At 40.0% G+C, this 27,747-nt stretch overlaps 1 protein-coding gene across 8 annotated transcripts in view; it reads right to left on the bottom strand.

Moving 5' to 3' along the window:
• Positions 1 to 27,747, bottom strand: part of AFTPH (aftiphilin) — a 49,825-nt gene that overhangs the window by 15,930 nt on the left and 6,148 nt on the right. For 6 of the 8 annotated variants that reach the window (XR_011140579.1, XR_011140580.1, XM_068940651.1 and 3 more), the window contains exons 2-6: positions 19,487 to 21,341; positions 7,536 to 7,687; positions 6,891 to 7,017; positions 6,502 to 6,558; positions 3,896 to 4,018 (exon numbers count right to left, since the gene is read on the bottom strand). Coding sequence is in view for 5 of the 8 variants with exons in the window: in XM_068940651.1 (XP_068796752.1) it covers positions 3,896 to 4,018; positions 6,502 to 6,558; positions 6,891 to 7,017; positions 7,536 to 7,687; positions 19,487 to 21,310 (2,283 nt within the window). In the remaining 3 variants the exon portion in view is untranslated. Of the gene's footprint in view, positions 1 to 121; positions 3,811 to 3,895; positions 4,019 to 6,501; positions 6,559 to 6,890; positions 7,018 to 7,535; positions 7,688 to 19,486; positions 21,342 to 27,747 lie in introns of those variants that run through there. The other 2 variants (XR_011140581.1, XM_068940652.1) reach the window with 2 other exon arrangements.

Here is a 27,747-nt window from a genome sequence, read left to right as displayed (position 1 = left end):
AGAATAATAAGGTCTGTAATATTTCTTACCTGTAATTCTCTCTCTCTTACTGTCAAGACAGCAACATATATTCTTGGATCTTTCTCACATGTAAAACTGGAGAGCAATTCCATGATGGAGCCTTTGGCTGGTTGCCAATAACATGGTAGTTTGCATCTGTCATTGTTAGAAGTCCTGATGGTCCCTTATGTAATTAAAATTGTTTTTAAAAACCCTCGCCCCATGAGGTTTAATTAAGGCTCAGTCCATAACAGCCCAAAAGTATAAGATACATGTTCTACCATTACCTGATCTCTAGTTCAGGGGCTTACATGCATGTGGAAGTGCTGTAATAGGCACCTGCAGAAAAGAATTACTGGTATTTTTCTTCTGGAAAGGTCTGGGTCACTGTAGATCTCTATTCCAATATTAAACTTACTAGGCAAAACAAAGCAGAGAAGAAAACCCAAAGTTATTCTATATGCTGGGACAAAGTTGACAGTAGGAGCTACTAAAGAAAGATAGTCCCGAACAGAGAGAAGGTGCTTTGAAACAAACCAAAAGAGCAGAAGGATATCTAGGTAACATTTTACAAGAAAGCCAAAGAAAAGAGGGTATATACCTTAAGACTACCTTAACCAGAGAACAGTATTAAATCAAGAGAAACCAATCAACATTAACTCCAGACAGTAACTTTTTTGACAAGCACTAGAATGCATTTTAATGGCACTGCCTGAAAACCTGGTCAGGGACTAGATGCCCACTCTACTAGATGCTGTGAAACAGAAAAGGGTACCTGTCTCAGGGGTTTCCCAATCAAAGGTTGCCTATTTGAGCAGTCATTCTCTCATACCTAGAGTATACCTTGATAGGGCCTTGTACTTCAGACCTGCAAAGTCTTCTAGGCATCGTTCTCTTAGATCAACAAAACAGCATTCAGGGGATTATTTTATATTCTGTTTACTGCCTTACACTTGGGAGCACAGAGGAACAGAGAAATAAACCCCCCACCTGTCAAGATAAATAATGGATCAAAGAAGAATTTAGACATCACCTTCAAGTATAAAACAGGATGAGTCTACAAAAACCACCGTTATACTAACAGCTACTGTGATAGATCAGTCAGTAACTTAAATTTCTTGAGAGGAAAAAAATCATTATTTTTGAAAAAACAAAACTTTGTGCTGGCAGCTCAAGTGTCCCAGACAGAGATTTGTCCACTGTATTTCCATAGGCTGATTAATGCAATGAGATCCTTAGCTGTGAACGAGACCCCTCCAAAATTCAGAGTTTATACAACAAGTAGGAGGAATCATTGTAGATAATTTGCTTCCTTTTCCTCTTATTTTTTATTTTTTATTTCTATTACTGTCTATTTTAGAACCCTGCATGTCATCTTCCTTTCTCCTACAACCAAGAAACTGAGGGGTCATTTCAGAGTTTCTGCAAATGCTTTTCTCATTCCCACTTTTGCATCATCACAATTTCCTGCTTCCAGTGTCTCATTCCATCAGTAGGAAGTCATACGCACAGACAGACACTGACTGCATAAACAAGTCCCATAAACATTAGGCTTTCAGAGGATAACTCTTCTCCTTCCTTAAGCAAAGCACAGGAATCTCTGAACCAGGACCTATTCCTTCCAATAAGGAAGCCAATACTTTGAAATCTCCAAATACAAGAATGATCCATCTTCCTCATCTGAAAACAGAGGAATTCAGAAGTTCTACCCAGTTAATGCTTAACTACTCAGCTGAGCTTAAAGATGCATATAGTTGTACCTAAAGTTAATTGTGTTTAGAATAAGAAGTTTCAGGGTCCACTAAAATTGCTTATCGTATTTCCATTTCATAATTATCAACAGCACAGTTCCTAACAAAACGTTCACCAAAGTTTGGGCGCATCTTCTCAATACCACTACAGTCTGGAACAGTTGCAAGAGGCAGTCTGCCCCATGTGACCTGAAAGCTGGATTCTCCCAAAAGCAAACAGAAGATATTAACATCAAAGAAATAAGGTCTCTGAGGTGGACATTTGCTGACTGTCTGTGCCCGTAAGCTTTCCAAATTCCGCTTAACTGCAACCGTGCCTCTTAGCATTCTTACTAGCTAGAGCTTTAACACCTCTCTTTCCCAAAAAACTTATTTTAGTACTTGTCTTTTTGGAAAAAATAATCTAAGGCAGGCAGCCAGCAGTGCAGATTGACAGCATGGAAGCTTTTCATATGAACAACTATTGAACTGAGATAGCCTTGTCAGACCAGTAAGCTGGGGACAAGATTATCAAATTCTGATAAATAAGGGGATATTCTGTCAGAAGATTATCCAGAAGTATAAGATATTCTTAATTAGAGAGGAGAAAAAAAAAAAAAAAAGGAAAAGGTTTGATAAGTAGAGGTTCTTACTTTCAGCAAGCAACATAAGGACTGCCAGGCAACTGAGAAAACAGCACACGACAGAGATGCTGCTGGTTTAAGCTCTCGCAGCTCTTCACACTACACTACAGGGTTTGATCTCCGTTACCCCCTCTGTAAAGGATGGAACCTTGAATTCTGCAGGAAGCCAGTAAAATTTTCCAACTCTGAACAAATATAGAAACTGAATAACTGATTTCTTTAGCTCAGACTGGTTGCAATGATTGCCATTCAATATCCAGTCCAGCTGCTCAGTTCCACTGCAGAATTTGTGAGAAGTAGAATAGGAAATATCACCAAACATGTACAATACCACAAAAAGCTCGAATTCTGACCAAACTGACATAGTGCTATTCCATCACACTGACAATGGAGAAAAAAAAATTTCTCATCCGGTACAAGCCTATCACAGTTACAGCTCTGCATTACGGCAGAGCAAAATGCTCAGGGAAATCACTAAGCTCAGAAAAACCTGGTCTTATGGTTAGGTACAGCACCAGGACAATTCATTCTGGAGCACCTTCATTCAGAAGTCACAAGCGTAACAAGTCTCCGAAGATGCTCCGGCAGGTTAAACAAGGCCTGTGATAAGGGGGGACACAGGAGAGTCTCTTTCGCTGAATATAGGCTGAGTGCCATTGTGGTGGCATGCTGAAAATGAAACGTCTTAGCATATCCCACTAACTAGTTGCGAACCAGGAGCATTCTAACACCCATGCCATTCACGTGGTCTTCTATTATCAGAATATCAGGAAAAAAAAAACCCTCAGAATTCAAAAGTTCCACCCTAAACTCCTCTGAACTCATTTTGTATCACATCTATTTAGACAAAGAAGCTACCCAAGCAACTCTGAGCTGTCAGCGGATAACCGTTCGAGAAAGCACTTTGGCATAAAGGGCCAGCAGAACTCAGGCAATCAAAAAGCCAGGCATCTCTGCTTGTAGCGGTCGTACCCAAAATCTCTTTCCAGACAGCTGGGCTGCTTTCTATGTTGCTCAGAGAGAAAGGAAAGGGGGAAAAAAAGGAAAAGAGCACAACAGTATATACGTAAACAATCATCTAGAAAAACAGGTGCAGCAACAGGTAGAATGGCTTCCTATGATAAATTTTAAGGGGAAAAAAAAAAGATAGAAGAACTTTAGCCAGAGGAAGGATTACTCTAAAGTTACATCTCAAAGTTGCGGAAGCAAGCCCACTCACAGGCCACTGGTTTTTAAAGCAACTTACTTTATAGCAATAGAGATCATCAGGACTCTTAACAAATGCTGGTCTCCCTGCTGTTCATCAACTGCTACGGTGTTAGCTTGGGGACTCCTTTCCAGTCACACATGAAGACTAGATCCAAGAGCAGAGATTCAAACTGACAAAGGAACACCTGTCCTCTGCATACAGGTGTCTTTGGCCATACCACCTATATCTTTAAAATATGAAGGAAGAGGCAAGTGATCCCATTTTCTCTAATTCTTTCTTTTTCCTCTTTTTTTTTGTGTTTATTTTTTTACCTGGAACTGGTCGGGCGTACATATGTTCATCTCTGGTGATACAGGAGGTGTCTGTCCTATCGAAGCTATTTTTTCTGCTGCAGATATGGGTTTCAAAGGTTCCTTGGTAGGCTCTAACATGCCCTAAAAAAAAAAATAAATCACACACACACACATATATATATACACACACACACACATATACACACACACCAAGAACAAGACACAGAACTAGGCAGTAAAATCCTTAACTGGATTGGGGGTAAGCATACCTCTCTAGGATATGTTCAGTGAGGGGGGCAGGAGGACATGGGGGGGTAGAAACAATCAAAAGTCTCTTCTGGTTTCTTAGGCTTTCACAAAGCCTTAGAAACATTTTAGTGCCAGTAACAGAAACCCAAGCTCTTAACTGGAGCTTGCCTTCAACTTTCAAGAATGAAACCTAAGCTGGAGGAAACAGTTACTTGATAAGGTGACATTTTCCCCTACCAATTGTGTGCAGACTGTTGCAGAAGTATCAAGTGGCCCATCAGAAAGGTACAAGTGCATTTACTCCATTTCAACAATAAGGTAATTCAGAAGAAGCAAGTCAAATTATCAGTTTGTAGACTGATACCAAGAACTGTAACCATTGCCATGGAAATAAATGCATTAAAAAGCATTAGGAAAACTAATAAAACCATGTTTTAATTGTTAAACAAGCTATTTAGAGCTAAGCAGTATTATCAAAGATGTCCGAAATCCCTCATATTCCTGAATAAAAGCAAGGGTGGAAAAAAAAATACACATATAGACAGACAAAGTCTGCACTGAGGCATGCAATGAGACACTGACCAATGAGGTATGACCAAAGAAAACCCCAAAACAAAACCACTGGATTTGTTACTAGCATATTATAAAATAATTTCAGGAAATTAGCCACCAAGACTAACTGTTCCACAATCAAGCGTTTCTACAACATGCTACACAGCTTGGAATTTAACCAAGTAAATCAATTCTTTTGGACAGAGGAGAAACACGAAGCATCATAGCAAGAGAAAGCAGCAAGTCCCTTTGCTCCTAACATCACCTCTGTCCAGCTTATTGTGTGCATAAGTACCCAAGCACTTTAGGAAATGATTAATCAGCAACTGCAATCTGCTTGGGGAAAAAAAAAAAGAAAAAAAATCAAACCAAACCAAACCAAACTCCCTGCACACGTTGTGCGCAGTATAGACTTGTTCCCAAATACACGTTACAGGAAAAAAAAAAAAATAGCAACTGCTAAGAGATGTTTTATCTCTATGTTTATCAGAATACCATGCTTATACCCAAAGAAGCGCATGAGCTCACCTCGATATCTCAGAAAACAACTGCTTTAGAAACTGACTCTAGAAGTCACTCTACAACCTGAAGATTACGTCAATTTAAAATATAACAAAGAAAACTAATTTTTTTTCATATTCAATTTGTGAATGACCATGTTAAAAGAACAACAGCAACAAAAATAGGTCTCCAGAAACAAAACATACCTGTTTTGCTCAGACTAGCAAAAATGGACAATCTTATCTTTTGAATGTTTTTACTACTACAGATATTGCACAGAGACCAAAATGCCATAAAGGCATCACTAAACTCAAGCTTAAGTGAAAACGGTTGATCTCACCACACTAGGTTACTTGGATTTCCTTCACAGTCTGTAGAAGCCTAAGTTACACTCGCTATTTGTAGTTAGCCCTTGGGGCAAGTGAACAATACTGTCCATACCACCTTTCCTGTATGCATGAATAGCCTATTACAGTAATATAGTCTTTATTGGACTAGAGGGGGGGAAGAAGAGCCGGAGCAGGCAGAAACCTTAGTTTCAAACCCTGCAGAACTTTTGTTCGTGTGTGAATATATACATGGATACGTACACGCAGCCATATATATCTGGGTCCTTTATTGACTGATATGCCAATAGCACTGCAAAATATTACCAAGTTTCTCTCTTGATTTAAGGATATTGAGATACAATCAAGTAATTAATAAACAGTCTATCAGAGAAGCAGTTGCATAAAGCTTGAGAGAGCTGAGAAAACTCTCCATACACTTTCCATGGAAATCCATAACTGTCTAGCAGGGGTTTTCTTCAATCTTCCTGTGAAACATCTGGCATAATGTCAGGCCTTCCCGAGCTGCTGATGTGGACTGATGTCCCGATTCATTTTGATGTTCCACTGGCATTTTTGACAACTACTTAATCTTCTAGTTTAAGTACCTATTGTCAATTTTTAGTTGACTTTCTTACACCTATACCTTGTATTTAATAGTTAAAAGAAATTTAGTGCTGCATACGCATTAATATATCACTTTGATTCATTTTTCCTTTTTTAAAAAACGTCTCAAGCTAAGATTGGATTAGCTAGCCTAGTAGATGAATAGCTTATTTAATGAAATGAGTATTCAATACTTTTTTCATTGACAATATATCAAAATCTTTTTACATGCAGTTTTCAAGATTCTTTTCTAGCATGTCAACTGATTCCTACAATATAACTAAACTTACACAGATATCTTTCAGCATACCTAGTGATTAATGTCATTTAAGATGTTTCATTATATTATGTCGTGGGAACTATAATACAAAATAACAACTAAAAGCTTACCAGTCCTGCTGCATACATGGGTACTATAACAGGCTGTTTCTTGTTGCCTGTAAAGAGCTGATTTAAAAAGAAAAAAAAAAGGGATTACTTAGGAGGTGCTGTCATATTTCTCAGTGATGACGTTTTTTCAAAGTTTTATAAAGCTTGTGTAAGATTAGTATCGGAGAATAAATATATGGTAGATTTAACACAAGTGTGTAAAACTAATGCAACTTTCAATATTAATAGGGCTTACAAAAAATTAAATTGTAAAACAGTCTGTCATGAAAACCCATTTTCAGTGCAGCTATGCTATTAAGAGACGAGCATTCATACAAAAACACGTGCACCCGGTTCTGCGTTTAAAGCAGCTCAATGATACAGAAAACAAGTTTTATTGACAGACTCACAATATTTCTTGTGTCGATTCCCAAGGAGCACAAAAGCTTTTTGTTGCTGTGGGAGCCACCCCACTGGTATCTCAGTCCATACGCATCATGGATATCCTGCAGCTCTGTCCACACGTCCATCAGTTCCCTATACAGCCCATCATAAATCAAGTTATCAACAAGAAGAACAACTTAGCAGCTTTGAATAAATAGCCTAGTTTTTACTATGAGTGACATACTATACATTCCAATTAAACTTATGCCCAAACATAATACTCAGGGGAACTAAAATTGCACAGCGTTCTCAGAACAATTATTTTTTCAGACTTATAATTAGAAAATGATGTCCACAGCAGACAGAACAAGGCCTACTTAGACTTCATAATCACTTGAATAAAAACAGCAATTTATAGCAAATGTAAGTAATAAGCCATATTCTAATTAACTAATTCACACAGGCATCATTAAAAGAAGATGAGAAGCTGCTACGTGAAATACTACTGGTATATGTAGTCACTGAAGGATGAGCATTCACCTAAACGCCTAATTTTTACTCTACACTTTTTCCAATATATTTGAAGGTCACGTTGAAATACTGCTATATAAGTTTTTGACAAAGATACGTCTCCAATTTATTTGAGGTTTGTTGTGTTAGTGGCTTCTTACCCACTATCGGCCAACGTCTCCTCAGCTGTCATTTGCTTTTCACATGTTTCCAACAAACGATTCAAGGAACTTATTTCTTCTTCAATTTCAGGAACAGGCATGGAAGGAAAACAGACTTCAAATATTCGTTCCAGACGACTTAACAACGTTGTCTATACCACAGAGGAAAATATTTGTGTCAAAATTTGTTAACTGCTTTAAAGAAAACAATGAGTACAAAATTATAAAAACAAAGTTAAAAGACGGAAAACAACGGATAGTTCAGACAAAGTTGCACTTACCACAAGCTATATGAAAGTCACAGGATCACAAGACTCTTAATAAAACACCAAATACAAGTTGCAGCTACTGAGAAACAGTAAGGATCTTTACCCTCTGCAAAGGGAGCACTTACATAAGAGTTCAGAACAGTTCTTACCAGACTCACTCTCTGTTGTGAATTGGCAGAAAAGGTGTACAACGAGTACTGAGCCATACTTACTTCAGCTGCATCAAATTTTCCAGTTCTACACGTCCTTTGGTTTTTACTGAACACATTTTTTCAGGAATTTTGGCACGGAACATTACAAACTGAAAACAGTATCATTTCACTTGATGACAATACGCTTAAATCCAAACTCAAGACAACATGCAACGTGCTCACACTGTAATCCTGACTTTGGACTATCAATATGTTTTTCCTTCATATTTTCAAAGACTGCACACTTCCTAAAAAATTATCAATACGATTCAGATATAGGAAAATTATAATACACAGCTGCATTTTCTATGGTTCATATGATAGCTCTTCTGCTTCATACCTGACTAACAGTAAGGCATTTAAACATACTGCTTGCCAAAAAGTATTTGAAAGATTTATTTGGCTCTCAGAGAAAACTCTCCCAGACCAATTTAGCTCAAGAAGAAAAAGAGGGAATACTGAAGTGTTGAAGTTTAAGTAGCAGCGCCTTAATTTCTTGCTCTAAAACCTAGTACGTTTGTTCTTATCACACTAGAAATTTACTAATATAAAAAGAAGAATCACTTTTCTCCCAGCGATTCCCCTTTCCTCCCATTCGCAGTGAAGCCAGTCGACGCTGAACGCTGTAATTCTGTAGGGGGTTAAGAGCCAGCCTTGAGAACGTTTCTATCCTAGCCAAACAGCAACAACAAAAAAATTCCCCATTCCGTTTAGTTTAGTTGAAGATGAAGCTAACTAGATCGCAGCATGATGTACACAACCGCAACTTTATCAGCATTGCTCTCATCTGACCTTCTCTCCACTATCTTAATTGTAGATTATAAACCCGTGACAAGAGTTATCTAAATTCAAACGTTCAGAGGTTTTGGGGTTTAATACAGACCTATTATTCCATGGGTTTGAGAGACTAGGCAGGATTTCCTGCTTGTCAAAGTAGTTGCAACCTTGTCTGGATGTCACCATCCCTTCCATGTCCCTTGGGAGAAAGGGGGCTTTCATTTGGCACCCTCCGAGAAAGCCAGAAAGGGTTCCCAAGTTTCATAATGGAGGAAATGTTCCCTTCCTTTTTTCTCTCCACCACTGCTTCCATCACTGCTATCAGGTAGGATAGGGTCTCAGCGTTATACAGAGCACATAATAGTACTAACGGTTTCCAGGAATTTCAGTTCCACAACACGCATCGGAGAATGCTCAAATTCTTGCCGCTTTGGGCCTCGGCACCATAAGGTATTGCTGGATCTAACGCTGAAGAAAAAAAACCAAACCAAACCACCCCCTGCTGCCAAAAATCAGAAATCCCCCTCCCCTTTTTTGACAAAAGGAAGTTCTCCCCGTAAGTTTTCCACCTCTTTCCCTGTTGTATTTCCATATAGCCACAGAATTTCACCTTTATTATAGCTCCATGAACTGTCTCAGACTTCAAACACTTATCACCGGAACAGAGCATACATTTTCTCTAGGTCAGCCAGGTAAAAACAGGTAACCAGCAATCTCTCTCTCCTTTATATAAAACGTACTGATTGCAAAGTATGCTCATATATGCTCATAAAAATGAAATCAAAGCTTCACTTTACTTAAAAAAAAAAAAAACCAACAACAACCACCTGAATCTCCTCCCTCCTTGCTAGGGGAAGGAGAAGCAAGCCTGGCCCAAAATGAGCATTTCCATCTTTCTAGTTTGGAGTTCCTCAAGGGCTGTCTTTCGGATGCCTGGCTGCACCACCCGGGGCAGCACCCAGCAGCTCCAGCACCTGCTTTTCTGCTGGGGAAGGGGCTGAGACACCCAGCAGGTGTAAAACCCACGAGAGTGCCACCGGGCGCGCGAGCATAGCCACGCCAGCAGAGCCCTCCTGTGGAGATGCGGCAAATCCCAGCAGCAAGGCGGCATGCGCAGACACGCGCTTGGACAGAGGGGTTGCCAGCACAGCTGCAGCGCTGAGGAAGTTTGGTAAGCTGGTTTTCAACCAACAAAACTCTGTAGTCTCCAAGTGTGAACCTGGGACTCGGGAAAGATGGCCCGCCTTCCCCTGAGAGCCCCTCCGGGCGCTGGGTGAAGTTGGGAGAAGCTGGGAATCGGTCCCCCTCCAGAACCCACGCTGGGGCAAAGCTTGCCCCAGTTCAGAAGAGGTCTCCAAGGAAACCCCGCGGAGCACAGCAAGCACTGTCTCTGGCTGCCCGCCGCACAGCTGATCTAGAGATGAGAAAGGTGCCGGCCGGAGCGTACAGCAGCTGTCGGGCAAAGAAGTGACGATGGAAAGTCACTCAGCACATCGGCCCGAGTGGGCCCTCCCTGCTGGGAGAAGCTGGCGGTGCAGCAGCGAGCCCCAGCACCCTGCCGCAGGCAAAGCGCGTTTAATTCAGTGCTATGCTAAACCTGACACAGCAACGGGACAGCAGGGACTGGTCTCTCCCCAGAGCCTCTCTCAGGCATCAGTACCTCCATTAGCTGTAACGCATAAGCCTAAGTTCACAGCATGTAACCTGCTCAGGACGACTTCTACAATACCTCAGTAGTCTTTCTTGGCTAATCAAGGTGTCCAGCTAGGAGCTGGTTTCTTCGTTTTCAAGCTTTGGTTTCACGACACTGCTGTCGTTTCCAAATTCAAAATATTCAGTAGTTTCAGTAGCAGGGGTGTTATGGCTGAAACAATGTAAGGTTCAGAGAGGCAAGGTCGGTAGGAGGAAGTTATACATTTCAATTAGACCAACTGATACAGTTGAAACACATTTAGGCACACAGCATGCCTTTATCACAACTATTACAGCTATATACAGTGTTTCTCATTTGAATTTTTCTTTGAAAGTTTGTCTCATCTCTTGCCTCAGTTAAGCCACGCACTGAGCACGTCCCTGAGGACAGACAGGGCAGGAGGCAGGAAGCAGGACGCAGAGGCTAACGAGCCGTTACCAGAATACCTTGATTCTTTGCATCATACTGCAGGCTGATACGTCAGGAATTAAAAACCAAGCCTGTTCAGTCTATTCTGCCTATTCAGCTGCAAACGGCACGAAGTAGTAAAATTAACTTGCTTAACATGCCAGCTCTTCTGTTTTCCTCTCGGCGAAAGGAACGCCTGCCGCGCAGGGACAGCCACCAAGCTCAGTCACTAGGTGTTTGCAGAGCATTGCGTCGAAATTCCATAATTATTACATTATCAAAGGATCCGGCATATTTGACCAGCATTTTTCTTTCTTTTCCTCATCATTAGGTCACTGATATTTTCCGATTGTACTTTAATGACTCACAATTCACAGTGTATCATTTTCCTTCTAAGTGTAATCATGTCTTAAGCCCAATCATGTTGGCCATAAAGCAAGGCTTGCATTACTTATAGACTGCTTTGTTTTGGTTGACCAGAACTAAGATACTTATTTACAAGAAGTAAAACTAAATAGTATAACAAACTCCTTTTTTTTAAACTTATAAAAGCATGCTCTGTTTCAAGTTTAGATCTTAATGCTGCCATCAGTTGCTATTATATTATATGAATGGGTGAAGCTTACTTCATTTCAATAACACAGCAGAAATGCATATCCCCAGTGAAAAAGAAGAGGCAGACAAGTATATCATGACAATAGCAAGGCATCAGGTTTCTTGAACCAGACCAACATTTGAGAACGTGCTAGCAACTTTGAACCAGCTTACTAGGAATCTAGCTTAACTTAGGTGATAAACGAGTTAAGGGAAAGTCTCAAAGAATCAAGGAGCATCTCTGTCAGCATTCAAAATCAAATTTGAGCTAAAAAAGGAGAGAGAGAGAGAGAACTGTGTGTCAAAGTTTGAGGAACAGTTTAATTAAACCTATCTTTTCACTTCCTTTTATATCTTTGCTAATTGCCAGAACTGTTTGGTCTTTATTTACACATGGTAGAAAGAAGAACTGTTTCTATAGCAAATTAGAAGAATTCAATGTGTGCAAATGGACAGAGAGATGAGTGTACAAACACACATCTCCCTCAGGTAGTGGTAATTTCACTAAAGGAAGCAGCTGAGCTTGTTCATCTAATTGGTAATGAGATACTGCACTGACAGCGCCTGGGTAAAAAGGGCATTACCAAAAATAAAACCTTTACAGATTTTTAAATTAATTCATCTTCTACAAACATGAATCTACTGTTCTGACAAAATAGACTGTAAGCAAATACTAATTCTGTTGTATGCACACTAGTGCCATGTATTTCAGGAGGAAAAAATCCAGTCACATGTAAGTTACTGTGGGGAAATTTCCAACCCCCTTTCTTCCCCCCCTCCCCCCCCAAGATGCATCATGAAATATGCCTTCTCCTCTGTGGGAGAAGCATCCTTCCTGGGTTTATTGACAATTGTGCTTTAAAAACAAACAAAAAAAACCCCAATAACAAAAAGCAAACAAATAACCCCCCTCCCACTTTTCTCATACTTTTAGTGCCATGAAAAGCTCTGATAACCAAGTGTTTTGCACTGCAATTTGAGAAGAGTAATTCTTCAAGGCACTTGCTGAAGATGTGAACAAAGACCATAGCTACCACTCTAAAAATTAACTGTGGTGCTCCAAATAGCAACAAATTCTGGGACTGTAAAAAGTTTCTGACAAACACTTAACATATGTGGTAAGCATCACCCGAAACAGTCAAAATATCACAGACGTTATACCCTTTCAAAGGAGAATTATAAGCACAGGATTAAATTCTATCTATCTGTTTGGCCACAAAAAGAGGGTGGGAGGGAAGAGAGGTCCAGTCCTCAGAGCTAAAAACCGCACACAGCTGGGGGATACAATTTGTGTTTCCCCTTATTCTTCATCAGAAGGCTACAGAATCCACAGTCGACAGAAGGCTACAGAACCAACAAACTCCTTCAACACAAGAGATCTTCACGGACCAAGCGCTGCACTAAATCCCCCCCCGAGCTGTCTTCACGTGAACTCAGCACTGACACATCACTGGCTGTCTTCAGAGCTAGGAAAAGGACAGATATTAAAGCTTGCTATAAAAACAGTATGTTTGGGCTATGCTGCGGCGACAGCTGAGATGACTTGACGCTACCACAGCACAATTTGAGTGCAGTTACAGGGCGACTCTGTGCACAGGAGGGAAAGAAGACCCTCTTTCTCCCCACGGTCCCGAATGCCTCAGCTGCGGAGCAGACACAAAAGTTAATCCAGTGAACGTCTCTGTGCTGAAACAGCTCAAGAGCGGAGTGGCACTTTGTCCCTCTTTCCTCTCCCACTTCCCATTGGCAGGGACAGCCCCGTTTCTCAACGCAACCCAGTTCCTCCCACTCCAGCCTGCCCTCAGCCCTCCTCTTCCCTGCTGCGGGGCAGAAACAGCCACTGAGGCAGCAACGTCCAAGCTCTGGGCTGTTTGTGTCTAGCAAATGCAGAACCGGGACCCGCAGAGGATCAGGTGGCACGACTGAATAAAATCCAGCAACAGAGAGGCTTAAGAATAAAGATAAGCAGTATATAAGTTGCATCAAATTATTGAGAACACTAAGATATTCAAGTCTTAGCTGACAGAAGAACAAAAGAAAGGAGACAGGAGTGAGTATATGAAAGAAATAAGATGCCAAATGCATAATAGGAGGAAAAGTCTGTATGGACACGGTCAGCTAGTTAGAATTCAGAAGTTAAGCACAGGCTCCCAAAAGATGGCAGAACAAAGACCAAGGGCCAGAAGCCAAGAAGAGAAAGTGATTAGAGGGTGCTGGGGTGTTTTGTTTTGTTTTGTTTTGAATCATTCCCCTGCTGCTCTGGAGGAGTGCCTAACACAGGTATTTATGTCCATTTTAACAAAACAAAGCAGAGGTCAAATGAGAAATGCCCTATGCTCAGTTTTATAACTGAGCCACATTTTCATAAACATGTTTCCCTCTGCACCTTCACCCCCCCACCACGTTTTTTTTTTCTTCTTTTCTCTCCTTTTGACCTTGCCATTAACACAGCTCAGCCCAGAAACCAATTTACATGGCTGAAATTCACCAAGAGGAACAAACACACCAGTCGGCTTCAGAGGGTCTCAATATCTCCTTGGGCTCAAGCATTAAGGAACAGAGCTGAACAGTTAAACGCACGTAAACAAATCACACTTAGTTAAGCGGGGGCAGATTTTCCCTTCGGAGAGGTCTAGAGGTTCCTTAAACCAAGAAGCAGTGCGCCTTCCACATAGCAGCAATTTATTTATTTCTCTCACGTGCAGGCTCTGCTGGGTAAACAGAGCATCGTCACACAAGCAACGGGAGAAGGGCTGCAGGCAGAGAAAACTCTGAGTAAAGAGGAAAAGTAAAGCTTACAAAGAACACACATTTAACTTTCATGATCCAAATGTGATAGCTTTTCTCCTTTCCCCTCCCCCCAAAGGAAAGCTTTCAAAATGGTGTCATAAAATTTCTTAAAAGTAAAAAAGGAAATTGTTCCATTTTTATTATTGCCGATAATTTATAATGGAAACACTGGTCCTAAACCGAGATTTATATGCCAGCAAGAGTATGCTATTCAGTTATGCTATCAAACATTATGTCACAGGAGCTAAAAAAAACAAAAACTCACTGTAGGCAATGAGAAATAGAGAGCAAACTTATTCCGAAAGTGTTAGCAACTTAAGGAAGAAGAACAGGACTTCCCTGCTCTTTTACTGCTGGATGGAAGATAGTTGCAAAAGGCAGGAAAGCTAAGCGGTGCAACATGAAGCTGCCTCCTTCCTTTTTGCTGGAAGGCTCACCCATCCGTTTTCCCTCAACCAAAGAATGCATCAAATATCCTCCCCTCCACATAGGTAAACTGAAGCTTAACAGTTTACCTAGACCACACAAAACTTCCCTTTTCAGTGTGTCACATTATTATCTAGTGACATTGCAGTAATTTCTCAGTCAGGCTCCGAGAGGAAGCAGAGTAGAGAGGAAGTAGACAACACTTACGTGTACAAGATAGACAGTTTTTAAAAAATTCTGCTGTAGGTAAACAGAAATGCTAGAACCACCACAGGAAAAACCACTCCTAAACTATTCTGTTGTGTAAGACCTCCTTAGCTAGCCTGTCCTGAAACGCAGCAATTTCATGGGCTACTTTTAACAGTCTGTTTTTGTCAGTTCTTCAGCTGCACGCACTTAAGAACTGTGCTATGAACTTCAAGACCACCCTTTCCAGACAGATATATTTACACTGCAAGCTGTTACCCAACTGCCTGAACTTAATTTAGCCAACACTATCTTAATTTATCTTCGTGAACGGGGAGGCTGAAGTCTTTACGGTCATAATTACTTTTTTCCAACAGGATGACACTGCGTTCATTGCACAAGACAGAAAGTACTCTCTAAACGATAGTGATTCACTTTTTTCCCCCCTCGGCTTAATGCTTACTCGTGGCTTATTAACTGCACACCACCCACATTGTCTGCTTAATCTGAAGAGCTAGAGCCTGTGAGCAGAGGCTCTCTGATAACAGAAGGATCTTAAAACCCACTTCAGGGAACATTCACATTTCCATTCCTCCCTTTCCAGGGTTTGTTAACTCTCAGCTAAATCAAGTTTCGTCCTTCCAGCCAAACTAATGGTCATCTTGGCTGCCTCTCTAAATACTCTTATACTCCTTGAACGTAGGCACAGCTGCATTATCCATCCACATGGTTAACACAGGTAAAAACTGCTCTGGTGCTTTGCTAAGCCCTATATTATAATATTCATTAATATTAACACGGTGTTAATATACTGTAAGGCTGAATAACTTTCTCCTCTCAGCTGAGCCATGCGCAACCCTACCTCATGGAAAAAGCTGTGCTATGAGCCTCATTTCATACAAACGTCACTTACCAGCGCGTTACCTGATCACATAAATGGGATTATTACCTACAGCACAATACAGGCTCACCCAAGACCTATCGGAGCAACCAATTCATCCACCACTACATACTAAAGCAGCTTTGATGAAAAAAAGACACGCCTGTATCAGATGCAAACCTACAGCTATACTGAAACAATTTACATATTTTCAGCTAAAGACACTAAATGATTAAGGTATACAACAGTATTAACATGGGCTCAAATAACAGTCTGCATGTTTGTGTCCACCAGCCTTTGACATTGGACCCTTTTTAAAGGGATTACAAACTTTCAGTGATTTTACCTTAACCCTGTACACCATGCCCCTTCCCTTTCCTCTCCCACCCACTCAGTGCTACTGTCCAGCAAAGGTCAGCACGTTGCAAACCCTACGCTTCCAACCACGAGCAGTATTCTGAAAGTCTTCAAGACCAAAGGCAAAGGTGAAAATACTTAATGAACTTTTTGCTGTTGCACATTGCTGCATAAGGGAAAAGTCGGGCCACAAAAAGAACCTCCTTCTTCCCTTTTATTTTCCATATTTTATAAGTAAAACTGGATTAGTCAAATCTGAATTCTCTTCAAGTGACGTCTTCCAAGTTTAAATTAAGCATCCAGCATCTTTAAAACAGTTTGCTTAACATACACCTCGTGACAAAGACCATGTTCAGAACGCGCACAACGTTGCTGCCTCCTTCACATCCAAAAAGGCATAAACTAAGGAAACAGAGAGGACAACATAAAAAGCCTGTACTGGCAAAGGAACTCTAGCTACTGGTAGATAACCTTCCGCTCACGCTGCATTCTGAAGGATGAGAGTTGCTGCATACATCATTTCTACATTTAAACAGTAAAGCTGCTGGCTAAGTATACAAAAGCAATATTTGTACAAAAACAATACTGAAGAGTAAAGAATTACATTCGGGTCATTTGGTTTATATCCCATTCTTTCAAAATGATTATACTACCACATTACAGTGACTTGTCTAGCCTCAACAGTACAGACCAACTGTACCCAGTATCTTGTAAACTATCCCAGATCACCTTCAGCCTTGTGCAGAGGTCTCGATTTTCACATCTATCTCAAGTGTTTTTCTTAGCTCTTCCAGCAGTAACCCCAAGCTGTTATGCATTATAAAAAGTGATCTACTGCTCCCTGTCCCTCTTTGGCCACGGTAACAAAGACTTTTTGTTCAGTTACCTCTCTCTAGCTTCATTTTGCACCCAAGGATACCTGGTTTTGCCTCAAATAACTTCAGAAATCAACTTTGATGCATGGGAAATAAGAGATAAGCAAACACTTTGAAATGCTGTGTTTCAGGTTTTCACCTCAATGACAGCCTCTTAAGTGAAAGCAATAAAACTGATCTAAATCTGACTTTATTTTCCTAAGAATTTGCACTCAAAGTACTAGGACTGTTTCTTGGCTGATGTTGATTCAACTTATCTCAATATCTAGAAAATACAAGACAAGCAGTGTTTCTAATTGCTGTTTATTAAACTGTGGCTCCATGGATTAAATATAGAATTAGTATTTGAAGACTAAAAAAAGGGGGGGGGGTTTGCCTTTTTTTTTTTTTTTTTAAGATATAAAAAGCTTACAACAGACCCTTCCAAAACTTCAGGCACTTACTGAGTGCAAAACAAGTTTTGGGAATGTCTTATCTACTGCTTTAGGAGATAATAATTTATTATTATATTATATATTATTAGGAGATAATAATATTTTAAAAAGTAGCAACTAACTGTTGGTTAGTTGCTACTAACTGTTGCAAGGCCAAGCAAACCATTGCGACAGAGGAAACTTACCCAGCTATACTTCCTCCACAGCTAATTTGTGTAAGGCATTCTCTGAGCTGTGCTTCCTTGCTAGCAGGATAGGCAAAGCATAGTTTTATACCCAAGTTCAACTGATGGCAGTATTAATAGAAGGAATGAAGAAATATTGAAGTCTAACCAAACTGCTGTATGACTTCATGAGAAATCACTGAAGATCTTATCATTGAAACTTGGCTTATCTTCTGTTAAAGCAGACTTGGAAAAAAACAAAATAGATTACAGAACCTCTGAAGGTTCTGCTTTTATAAGCATCTGAATTCAGGAGGTTTTCAACTGAAATTTATGACTCATCATAAAAATAAAGATTTAAAACATTCAGTCTTTCCCTTACCAGCATGATTTACTGGAATACAGATCATTCCTTCTTCCTCTTCCCACCCCCCACCCCCCCCCCCATTTCTTCAGTCAAATTCAGTAGTCTCTTTCAAATGGAAACAGGAACAATATAGATTAGTTGCACCAATGACCCAAGTACTCTCCAATCTTATGGGCAAATGAGTAACAGAGTAGGCAACAGTATTAAGTTTGTGCTTTCATCTTGAAAATGGAATCACACATTAAGGTGATCCCTGTAAATAAGCAAGGTTTTGTATAGGCACAGAAATCCATCCGCAGGTTCACGTGCGAGACAAATGCCTTTTTTTGGTCTTGTGAAGTCCCTTTGAAGTTTGGTTGTTTTAGCCACCAACCAAGAAAGCAAGCAGGAAGCATCAGCAGCTCAGGCTCACACCTTTTAACGTGAGAAGAAGCCATGCTCAGCCCCAAAAGCTCCTCCATTCCACCTGCGGGTTCCTGCAAAGCTCTAGCTGGTGGCACGTCCTTCTGTGCAGGCCTTTTATCTGTCACTGACAGCAAGTTGAATGAGGCAGGGCTGTCTCCAAGTCTAGACAAGGTCTTGGAAGAAGGGACTTTCCTCGTTTGCTTTCATTGCCAGGGGAGATCCATACCTTTTAGATACATATTAGCACCCTTTACTGCTGGTGCCACCACATGTTTGAAAAAGATAAAGCAAACTCTAAGCTACTCATATGGGATGATATGATTACAAAGAAGCATTGAAAAGAATTTTAAAATTAAATGTTTGCTCTGGATTTTGAAAATGTAATATTAAATACATGTGTGTCTATATACACATGCATATATGTACGTATATACACATGCACACGTGTGTATGCGTGTGTGTGTGTATATATAAGTATATATAAAAATATATAAAAACAGGCATCTATCTTGAAGATGGCTGGTAAAGACCTAGTCAGTTAATGAGAAATTGTGTACTCAGCAACTACGGCAGAAAACTAAGGGGTGGGGGGAAAGAAATTATCCTGTCTACTTTACCCTCCCCCCGAAATCCAGTTTAGATATAGCAGCAGCTATAAGGAATCAGTTTATTTCGCTTATTTTTAAATATATATATAGACTTTGGGAACCGGTAACCTCAGCTTCCAATCACGTCATTATTTTATGGAAAGGCAACATCAGAGCACATAGAGAAGTTATATGAAGTTACAGCCAAAGTAGCAAGTCAACTATGAAGCGAAGAAATATTGCACACTGAAATGCTTATGATGGCCAATTCCTTCAATCATTTCATCTAAAGGACCACATATAATAGTCAAAACACAAGCATACAAGTCCCACCATACCCTGCCCGTTTTTCTGCGGGAAATAACAGTGCAAAAGATGCAAATACAGCATACTATTTCACACCAGCCTGTCTCATCCACCAAACAAATCTCTTCCACAAGACAAGCAGGGACTATCCAAACATACTTTGCCCATAAGAGCAGGAACCAGGAAGAGTATGCTCAGGGGCAGAACTATACTGAATAAACAAAACGAAAAAAAACCTTTACCTGAACTGAAGGCGCTGGCTCTTGAGATTGCCTACCAATAGCTCCTTGGGAAGATGCTAAAGCAAAACTGTCGGTCTTGTGGAATACTGGAGCATCAATCCTCATAGATGCATCTGTCCGATGCGACTGCCATGTCTCTTTTCTGTGATGAGATTCACCAGCTTGCTCATCTCCAAAGGCAGCCCAAGAACAGCTGTCTTTTTGTTCATCTTCAAAAGCATTCCAATCTGTAGCCTGGTTACAACCTGCTGAACTAAAGTCTGCAAAGTCATCAGAGTCCTGAAAAGCAACACTCTCATCTTGAGGTTTTGGCACTGAATCAAAATCTCCAAATTCACTATAATTACTGTTTTCTACCTCAGTAGCATGCTGGAAGCCTAAGCGAGAAATCTTACTGCTAGCATTACATTCTAAAGTGTCAGCAGTCTGATTTAATTCAGCTTGATCTAACTTCGCTGGCTGCTGACAATCAGTACTTGTGTCCCTGAAGTCACCAAAATCATCAGTAGGTTCACTAACTTGCACAGGTTGTTCAGAAGTTCCTTCTAATGCTAGAGCATTTCTTGATTCTTGAGCACTAATAAGAGTGGGGGGAGCACTGCTAACTGAGCCAAAATCACCAAAATCATCATTTGTGTCATGAGAAGCTGCACATTCAGTACTACTTCCATCTTCAGAATCACCCAAATTTTCTCCTGCAAGATGATTGCTCAGGTTTTCGATCTTATCAACTTTGATGTCCTCTGTTTCTGAAAAGTCATCACGCCTAGAAAAATCTTTGCCGTTCTCTACGTCACACTGTTTTCTCCTCTCATTGTTTTCTCCATTTTCAGTAGTGCATATTGAAGTTCCAGTTGCTTGAGGTGTACTAGAAATTGTGATTTCATTATCTTCCAGTGCTGCGGGACCCTGCTCACAACTCATTTCTGAAGTGCAAATCTCTTCCTCAATACGAGCCTCTTTTTCATAGTCATAGTTCCTATCAGATGTGAATCCCATCCTTTCAGTTCTTTCAGTTACTCTGTTTATGATGTTGTTTTCCTGAATGCTTAGAGAGTCTCTTTCATTAACACTGCATATCGTAGGCCCTGTTTCTTCCAAGTGGATTGTTTCTTTGTTTGAGAACGTAGCAAAATCAGCAAAGTCTTCACCTGAGCTAGGCATTGAGTCCAAATTTAGCTCAGTACTATCGATACTAACAGTTTTTAGTCCCTTTGAGTCACTGATGCTGTCTAGATCTTCTGCTCCCTGAGGATTTGCAGGGTCCAATGCTGCAAATCCATTTGTTAGAATCTCTAGACATGAAAGTTTCTCACCGTTACAAGCATCTAGTTGCTCATCCTGGCTCTCAACTGCTGTATCAGTTCTAACGATACCAGAAGGAAAACCCTCCAATTTCCCAGTGTTCCTTCTTTGTTCCCCTCTTTTGTTTACGTCTTCTAAACTTATATCAAAAGCAGTAACTGAAGTTCTAAACTTAGATTTTTCTTTGCTGGTACTAGTAGTCGACATATCAGAAAGTTCTTTAGTGAGACTAGGAAGCTCTGCGATGCAGTCTTTATCTTTAACATTTTTCACAGGGGTGAAAGTAGCAATGCTAGCTACATTGTCAGAATAATCACGAAGTGGGATAAAATGATTTGTGGGTATAAACTCCTCCTTTGAATTACTGTAGTCTGGTGTATCAAAATCAGCAAAAGCTACACCAGCAGGGCTCACACCAGAAAATCCTCCAAATTCTCCAAATTCATCTTCGTCGTCATCAGCTCCATTGTCTAGTGGTGGAGGGGACGATGAGTACATTCGAATAATATCTGGTTCCATTGTTTAGTTTCACTTTGAAGCTAATATATTTCTATAAAAGAGAAAGAAAAGTACATTAGAATTTTAGAGATGTATATCCTGTAAATAAACTAACACAGTCATTTGCAAATAAATTTAGTTTGGCCAAACTTTTTTTTTTTTTTTTACTGCTATCACATTTCACTTTATAAATGTGTTTAGACAGGTTAGTGTCAATATTAGATATGAGAAAGGAACCTAAGATACCACTACATAAAACATCTTCAGAATGTTTACCATAATGCTTAACACGTTGACACAGACTGTGATCTTTCTCTACAAAGAAACCACCTAAGGTTTAGATTAGAAGACTGGCAAAATACCATCACAGGCTCAGCTGAACTCTGTGACAACTAACTTTCAGGAGCAGCTTCCAGTGGATGTAGCACAGAAAGGCAGAAAGAATGGAAAGAAAGAGAAACAGCAGATGACAAAAATGACAGCAAGAAGTCACCAAACCCTTCTTCAAACCAATTTTTTTGTTTTAAGAGTCTCAAAGAATCTACCACGAACAGTTCAAGTTTCTTGTAAACTACTGTATGATCATATGCTCAGAAGACCATGCTGAAAGGCCAGAAGAACACGAAACGTGTTGACCTGTTATACAGCAAACCAAGGCAATTACATTGAGTTTTAATCCACCCGTTCTCTATTTGCTGTCGCCAGTGATTCATAAAAACAGCCAAAAATTACCCTGGTCCATCTTATCCCACAGTTATTTGTGTGCTCAGCTGATGTGTGATAGAAATTAAGCCATTTGGTGGTCTACACCTTAAGAGAGTTAAGTACTTAAGTCACCTTCCAACAGTAGCTCCAAAGACTTCTAGAGTCTGCTTCTTTAGGTTTGAAACAGTGAAGGAGGGGAGGAAGGAAGTGCTGCCATCGTTGCTAGCTACGATCTGCTGTCCTACCGTTTAAGTCACTTGATTCCAATCCATGGACTTTTATTAGATCGCAGTGTCCTTTGGATTTCCTAACTCTGAGTCAACATGTGCTGTCTCCATAGCTGCTGTTGCCAGTCCGATTTGTCTTATAAGCCACTAGTGGGGAAGTGCTGTTACGAGCACCATTAGAGCCTAGAGCAGAACAAACCTCTCCATCAGAGCTTATCCTCAAAAGCAGATCGGAGCAAGATTATCCATAAAACATGTAAGCCCAAGTCACTAAATCACACACACAAAAATATTCTCATGTCCTAGATAGAAATGGACTCTGTCTTAACACTGCAAACTATTATATGCCAGTCAAGATATGGGCTGAGAATTTTCTTTCATTGAAAAAGGGTTTCAATTTTTTTTTTCAATACTGCATGTAATAAATGTAGCAATAACTACTACTATTTACTTATTCAAAATTGTACATATCACTTAACCAGTTTGTACTTCCACCTTGCAGCCCTTTCTTAAGGAGCGGGCTACAATACAGCTCGTTCCATTTCACTTGGCATTTGTTTATGAAGATTAGTTATGTTGTTATAATTTATTATCTACAGAAAAAGAGGAGAATGGAAAATTACCTAAACTTATTAGCAAATATCTGAACTTCTATTCACTAGAATAAGTACAGCCTTTGAATACTGATTCTGAAACATAAAGATTAAAAAAAGGGTTCCTTAGCAACTCCAAAGCCTTTGGCAAACTACTCTGTATACACACCTGAGCAGCATCCCACAAAGGGCGTAACAACAAGAAATGAAGCACTGCAGTTCTTTGCAGGCACAACACACCACAGCACTTGAGTAGCTGTCAAATTCTCTTCTGCCAAACAACTCTCGGCATTCTCCAGGAAAGTTTAGCATCCTTAAGGTGACTGCAACATACCTATAAATGACCTGCTTCACAGGCTTACTCAGAGGCAACTGTTTAGCAACGTAGTTGAGAGATGGGTTTTACTTTCTACTTCGGAGGTTTCATCTCTCAGGGCACGTTCCCTTTTACGTCACGGTTGAGCTGCTGCTGGTGCCACACGCAAACGTAAAGATCCTTTCCAAGATGACTGGAGCCTGCCTTTGAGTTCACATTGAGCTTATTCCAATCTCTTTGCCTTTCAAGCTTCTGGATTTTCAATCCACTAAATGCAGTCCTAGCATTTCTTTCTTGTAACTACCAGAGCAGCCATTTCTTCTTTATATCCAAATTTCCAAGATCTGTTGTCAACCATCAACACTTAGATTAAACAGCAAGTACATCCGTACTACAACTGCGTTCTGAATATTTTACCGCAGAGGAAGATCCTTATGTTACATGCAACGATACGCCCTGGTAGGAGGGCGCGATGGCTGTTCTTTTGTAGAAAGATGATGGGTTAGGTAGGTGCTGGTATGCATTAGCTGTGCTCATCTCAAGGCACCTTCCCTCAGGAAAAGCACTATTTAAAGCTAGCAAGGAGTTGGCTAAACAGTGACTGGTATTTTATCTGCAACTCACAACTCTTAGGGTCGTGAATCAGTAGCACTTTCTTAATGCTCTGACATTTGTAAGTACAGAGAAGATGGCATCAATGGAAAAGGAATTCATTCCCCTCCCAATTCCTGGACTGGTCCTGGAGAAGGGAAGGGTTTTCATTTGTTTGTTTTTTAAAGAAAAAAAAGAGTCGGCATATTTAGCTATACCGAATCCCCCCTTGTAATTGAATTTGAGTTCATGAAGCTCCAGCTGAATCTCAGCAGACTACAGCACAAATTTAGTATTAAACCTCTCGGAGTTTAGCAAGAACAGATACACCTACTTGGAAATCTCAGCTGACACAAGACTTATTATCTTACCCCATGTGACAACAGCTGATGAGACTGTAAAGGCAAGAAAATAATTACTGAAACAAAAATATTCACCACGCTATTTCAAGGGTTGTGCTGACTGGACATAAACCATCATCCCAAAAGAAAAAGGAGCTTGAACAGAACTATGAAATGGCTGGAAAGAAGGAAGGAGAAAACAAGGGTCCTAAAAACAAAAACAACAAAACCACCACCAGCTTCTTGGGAATAATACTGAAGGGTGGGATAAGTAGCTGCTTGATTCAAGCCCCAGTACTATGATTCAAGCCACTGCAACCTCAACAGTAATTCTCTTATATGATCAGAGGTTTTAAAATTTTAACAGCTTATTTCAGCAGCACAAAGGTAAAACCAACATACCTCTTACATACTCCTTCATAGGCAGAGATGCACAAGCCCTCTAAAACATCTCCCTAAAACCATTTTTAAGAAAGAAAAGATTTAAAAATAGAATAGTTCTACAGACTGCTGATTCACATTGGAAAGAAAAAAAAAATCACATAGGTAAATCTGCAGAGATTTGAGGTAGAAACTCAAATAAAACCCTTAAATATTTCAATTACTTTTAAACAATTAGTCTATAACACAGTACCTGATTCAAAGTCAAATGCTTGCACACTGACATAAGTTAAAGCCAGGAATTCAACACTTTTCATTTTGAAAGCAAGATTTCTTAAGTTCGGAAGACCTAATCTTGAAGCTTTCAGTGCAGTATGAGTAATAAAGACCAACTTTAAATAGCTCCACATGGATACATATCAGATTTTTCTTCTTTAGAAACAGTCAGACTATCCATCAAGTCACACAAGCAATTATAATCAAGTGAAAAGAAAAAAAAAAATCTAGATAGACACGTAACCAGCGTCCCCTCTCCCCAAAACCTTAATCTTATTGATGAGGAGTCAAGTAAGAACAGAAAGAAGCAACTTAAAAAACGTTCCTAACTGGCAAAAACAGGAACTGGCAGCTCTGCACATAGAATATGACATTAAAGTACAGCTGTGTTACTGAACTCACAAAACAAACAATTCCACATTGGATTCCTACGGCTTAAAGATTTCTAAAATCTTGAGAAGTACTTTGTTCAACTGCAACTCTTTTGCTTTGCACTGAAGTAGCTAGTGCCTCTTTGCTATGTGGCCTGACTGAATACCATAGCTTTACGGATGAGAATCAGACAGCGGAGGGTGCTAAGGGGCCTCCTGATTTATGCACAATATAGGCCAAGATTACTCACATTAAATAAAAAGTTGCCATCGTCACAACTCTGATTAACAATAAGGCCAGAACTACTAAAAAAAAAGTTGTTTTTTTTTAAACTACAGCTGAAAGACATATCCTAATAAATACTACAAATCAGAGGCCTTGAATAAGAGCTTTTGAGCCTTCCCATTGAAAAGAAAATCCACCTGTATCTGTTTCACCTGAAGCATGCATACAGGTCTGGAGAAAAAAATAATAATAATTTTAAACTCATAGCTTGTAGAAGTTGTTTCTCACTTGCCTTCTTCAAGATAACCCACTCATATAGTTAATAAATGCCCCACCACCTGACATCACGAGCAGAAACGGATCACAAAAATTAACCCTTAACCTGTAGTGGGCATACTTCCACATATTATCTGTCACAAAAACAATCATACCATCCTGTCAAGAAGATGAGGCCAGTCTCTTCTCCGTGGTGCCCAGCAACAGGACAAGAGGCAACGGGCAGAAACTGAACCACAGGAAGTTCCACCTAAACCTGAGGAAACCTCAGGAACCATCTAAACCTGAGGAAAAACTTCTTGACTGTGAGGGTGACAGAGCACTGGACCAGGTTGCCCAGAGAGGTAGTGGAGTCTCCTTCGCTGGAGATATTCAAAACCCGCCTGGATGCGATCCTGGGCAATATGCTCTAGAGGTCCCTGCTTGAGCAGGGAGGTTGGACTAGATGATCTCCAGAGGTCCCTTCCAACCTCAACCATTCTGTGATTCTTTGCTGTTGCCCATCTATTGTATTGCTATCTAAACCTCAGCTAAGGATAAATCATAACTCAAACAGCAGAGTTGAGAAAGTTCTTAGGGGCAAGGGCAACCTAGAAAAACGACATACAGCATTCAGAAAACACCTAAAGCGAATGATGTGAGAGCAGAAAGCGTTCCACTGGAAGGGAAGTTACCGACTAGACCACTTTTCTTTCCAGTTAAGATGAATAAAAGGGAGGCAAGAATGAACAAGAGTAAGGGCAAGCACAGAACACTGATAACTTGAGGAGGCTGCAAGAGGGCTGAAGCAGACAGCCAAAGCTCAGACTTGTAGGAAAGATCTCTCACCATCTAAAAATTCTCACTCATGCAACTTCTACCATAAAGGAGAAGCTCCCTTCGATTTTCATTTCAAAGCACTTTCAAAACATCACAGGGATGATTTACACAACGGTTCAGTAGCACAACGCTCTGCTCCAGATATGTTTCAAGAAGACTTGCCAAAATAGGGCCTGCAAGAAGTGTTAATTGTAACAGACCATCAAAGCTGCGATCGGATTTTCAAATCTGCATCTTGTATTATTAGTTGAATTAGTTAAGCCCATAAAAACTAACTGCATAATCAATTCTATGTGCTTGTGAGTGCACCTTTTTTTTCCTCCTGAAAGTCTATTTCAGATCACGCTATGCATTTTAACGGCCCAAATTAAAGAGCTCCAAAATGTATGATTCTGTATTATATATATGTATGCTTATGATTTACTTATTAATATATTTTAATTGTTGTTTTAAAGAACTCATGAGGATGTAATACTAAAAGTTTAAGGAAGTAGGGAAGTCATGCCTCTCTTCCACCTCCCCATGGCAGATTAATTGCTGATAAAATTTTAAAATGGGGCATACTCTCAACTCTCCTTACCATATAAAAAACAGCATGGGAATTTTCAGCCTTAATGCAATTTTCCTCAAAAACAATGTCAGGACCTCCTTTCTTGATTTTTAAAAGTGTTCCACCTGCCAACCATAAACCATTGAACTAAATTTGTTATCTTTCACTGTAATGTTAATATGGTGGAAAAAAAAAACCAGGTCTTCGAGAACAACAACTTTGTTCACTAATTCCTTTAGTTAATCCCTGCTTTCTCTTACATTTCAAATAGAGTATAGAAACTGTAACTGTGACTTCATCTTTTGTCATACAGAACTCTATACCCAATTCAAATATTCTTGGTCACACCGTTAAGCTATGCAATTTTGTAGAACCAGTACTTCAACTGACTGAGCCCAGACCCAACATATTAAACCAATTCATTTGAAAAAATGTGATTTCACTCACAAAGTACCATTTGAACAAATCTGTGACCGAGATGCAATTATCTACTTTCCTCCTCACTTTTGAGGAAATTGGCTCCAAAACTGAAAAGCCAGCTAACAGGTTAACGAGGGCTTTTGCATTCATCTATTCAGTTAAACACTCTGGAAACATGCAAGCTTTAAACAAATGGAAGACATCAGTTTTTCAGCACTCCACACAATAATGGCGGTTCTTCGAGGGAAATTATACCACTTTTTGCTTGCAGATAACAGCAGCTATTTCTATAATGTGTAATATTTAAGAATCTGGCAGCAGACTTTTCATCTCAAAGTGACGAATCTAGAAGTGTTTAACTGTTCA

Source organism: Struthio camelus, chromosome 3 (assembly GCF_040807025.1).
Source record: "Struthio camelus isolate bStrCam1 chromosome 3, bStrCam1.hap1, whole genome shotgun sequence".
Lineage (NCBI taxonomy): Eukaryota > Metazoa > Chordata > Aves > Struthioniformes > Struthionidae > Struthio > Struthio camelus.
This window is presented reverse-complemented; position numbering and strand designations above follow the sequence as displayed.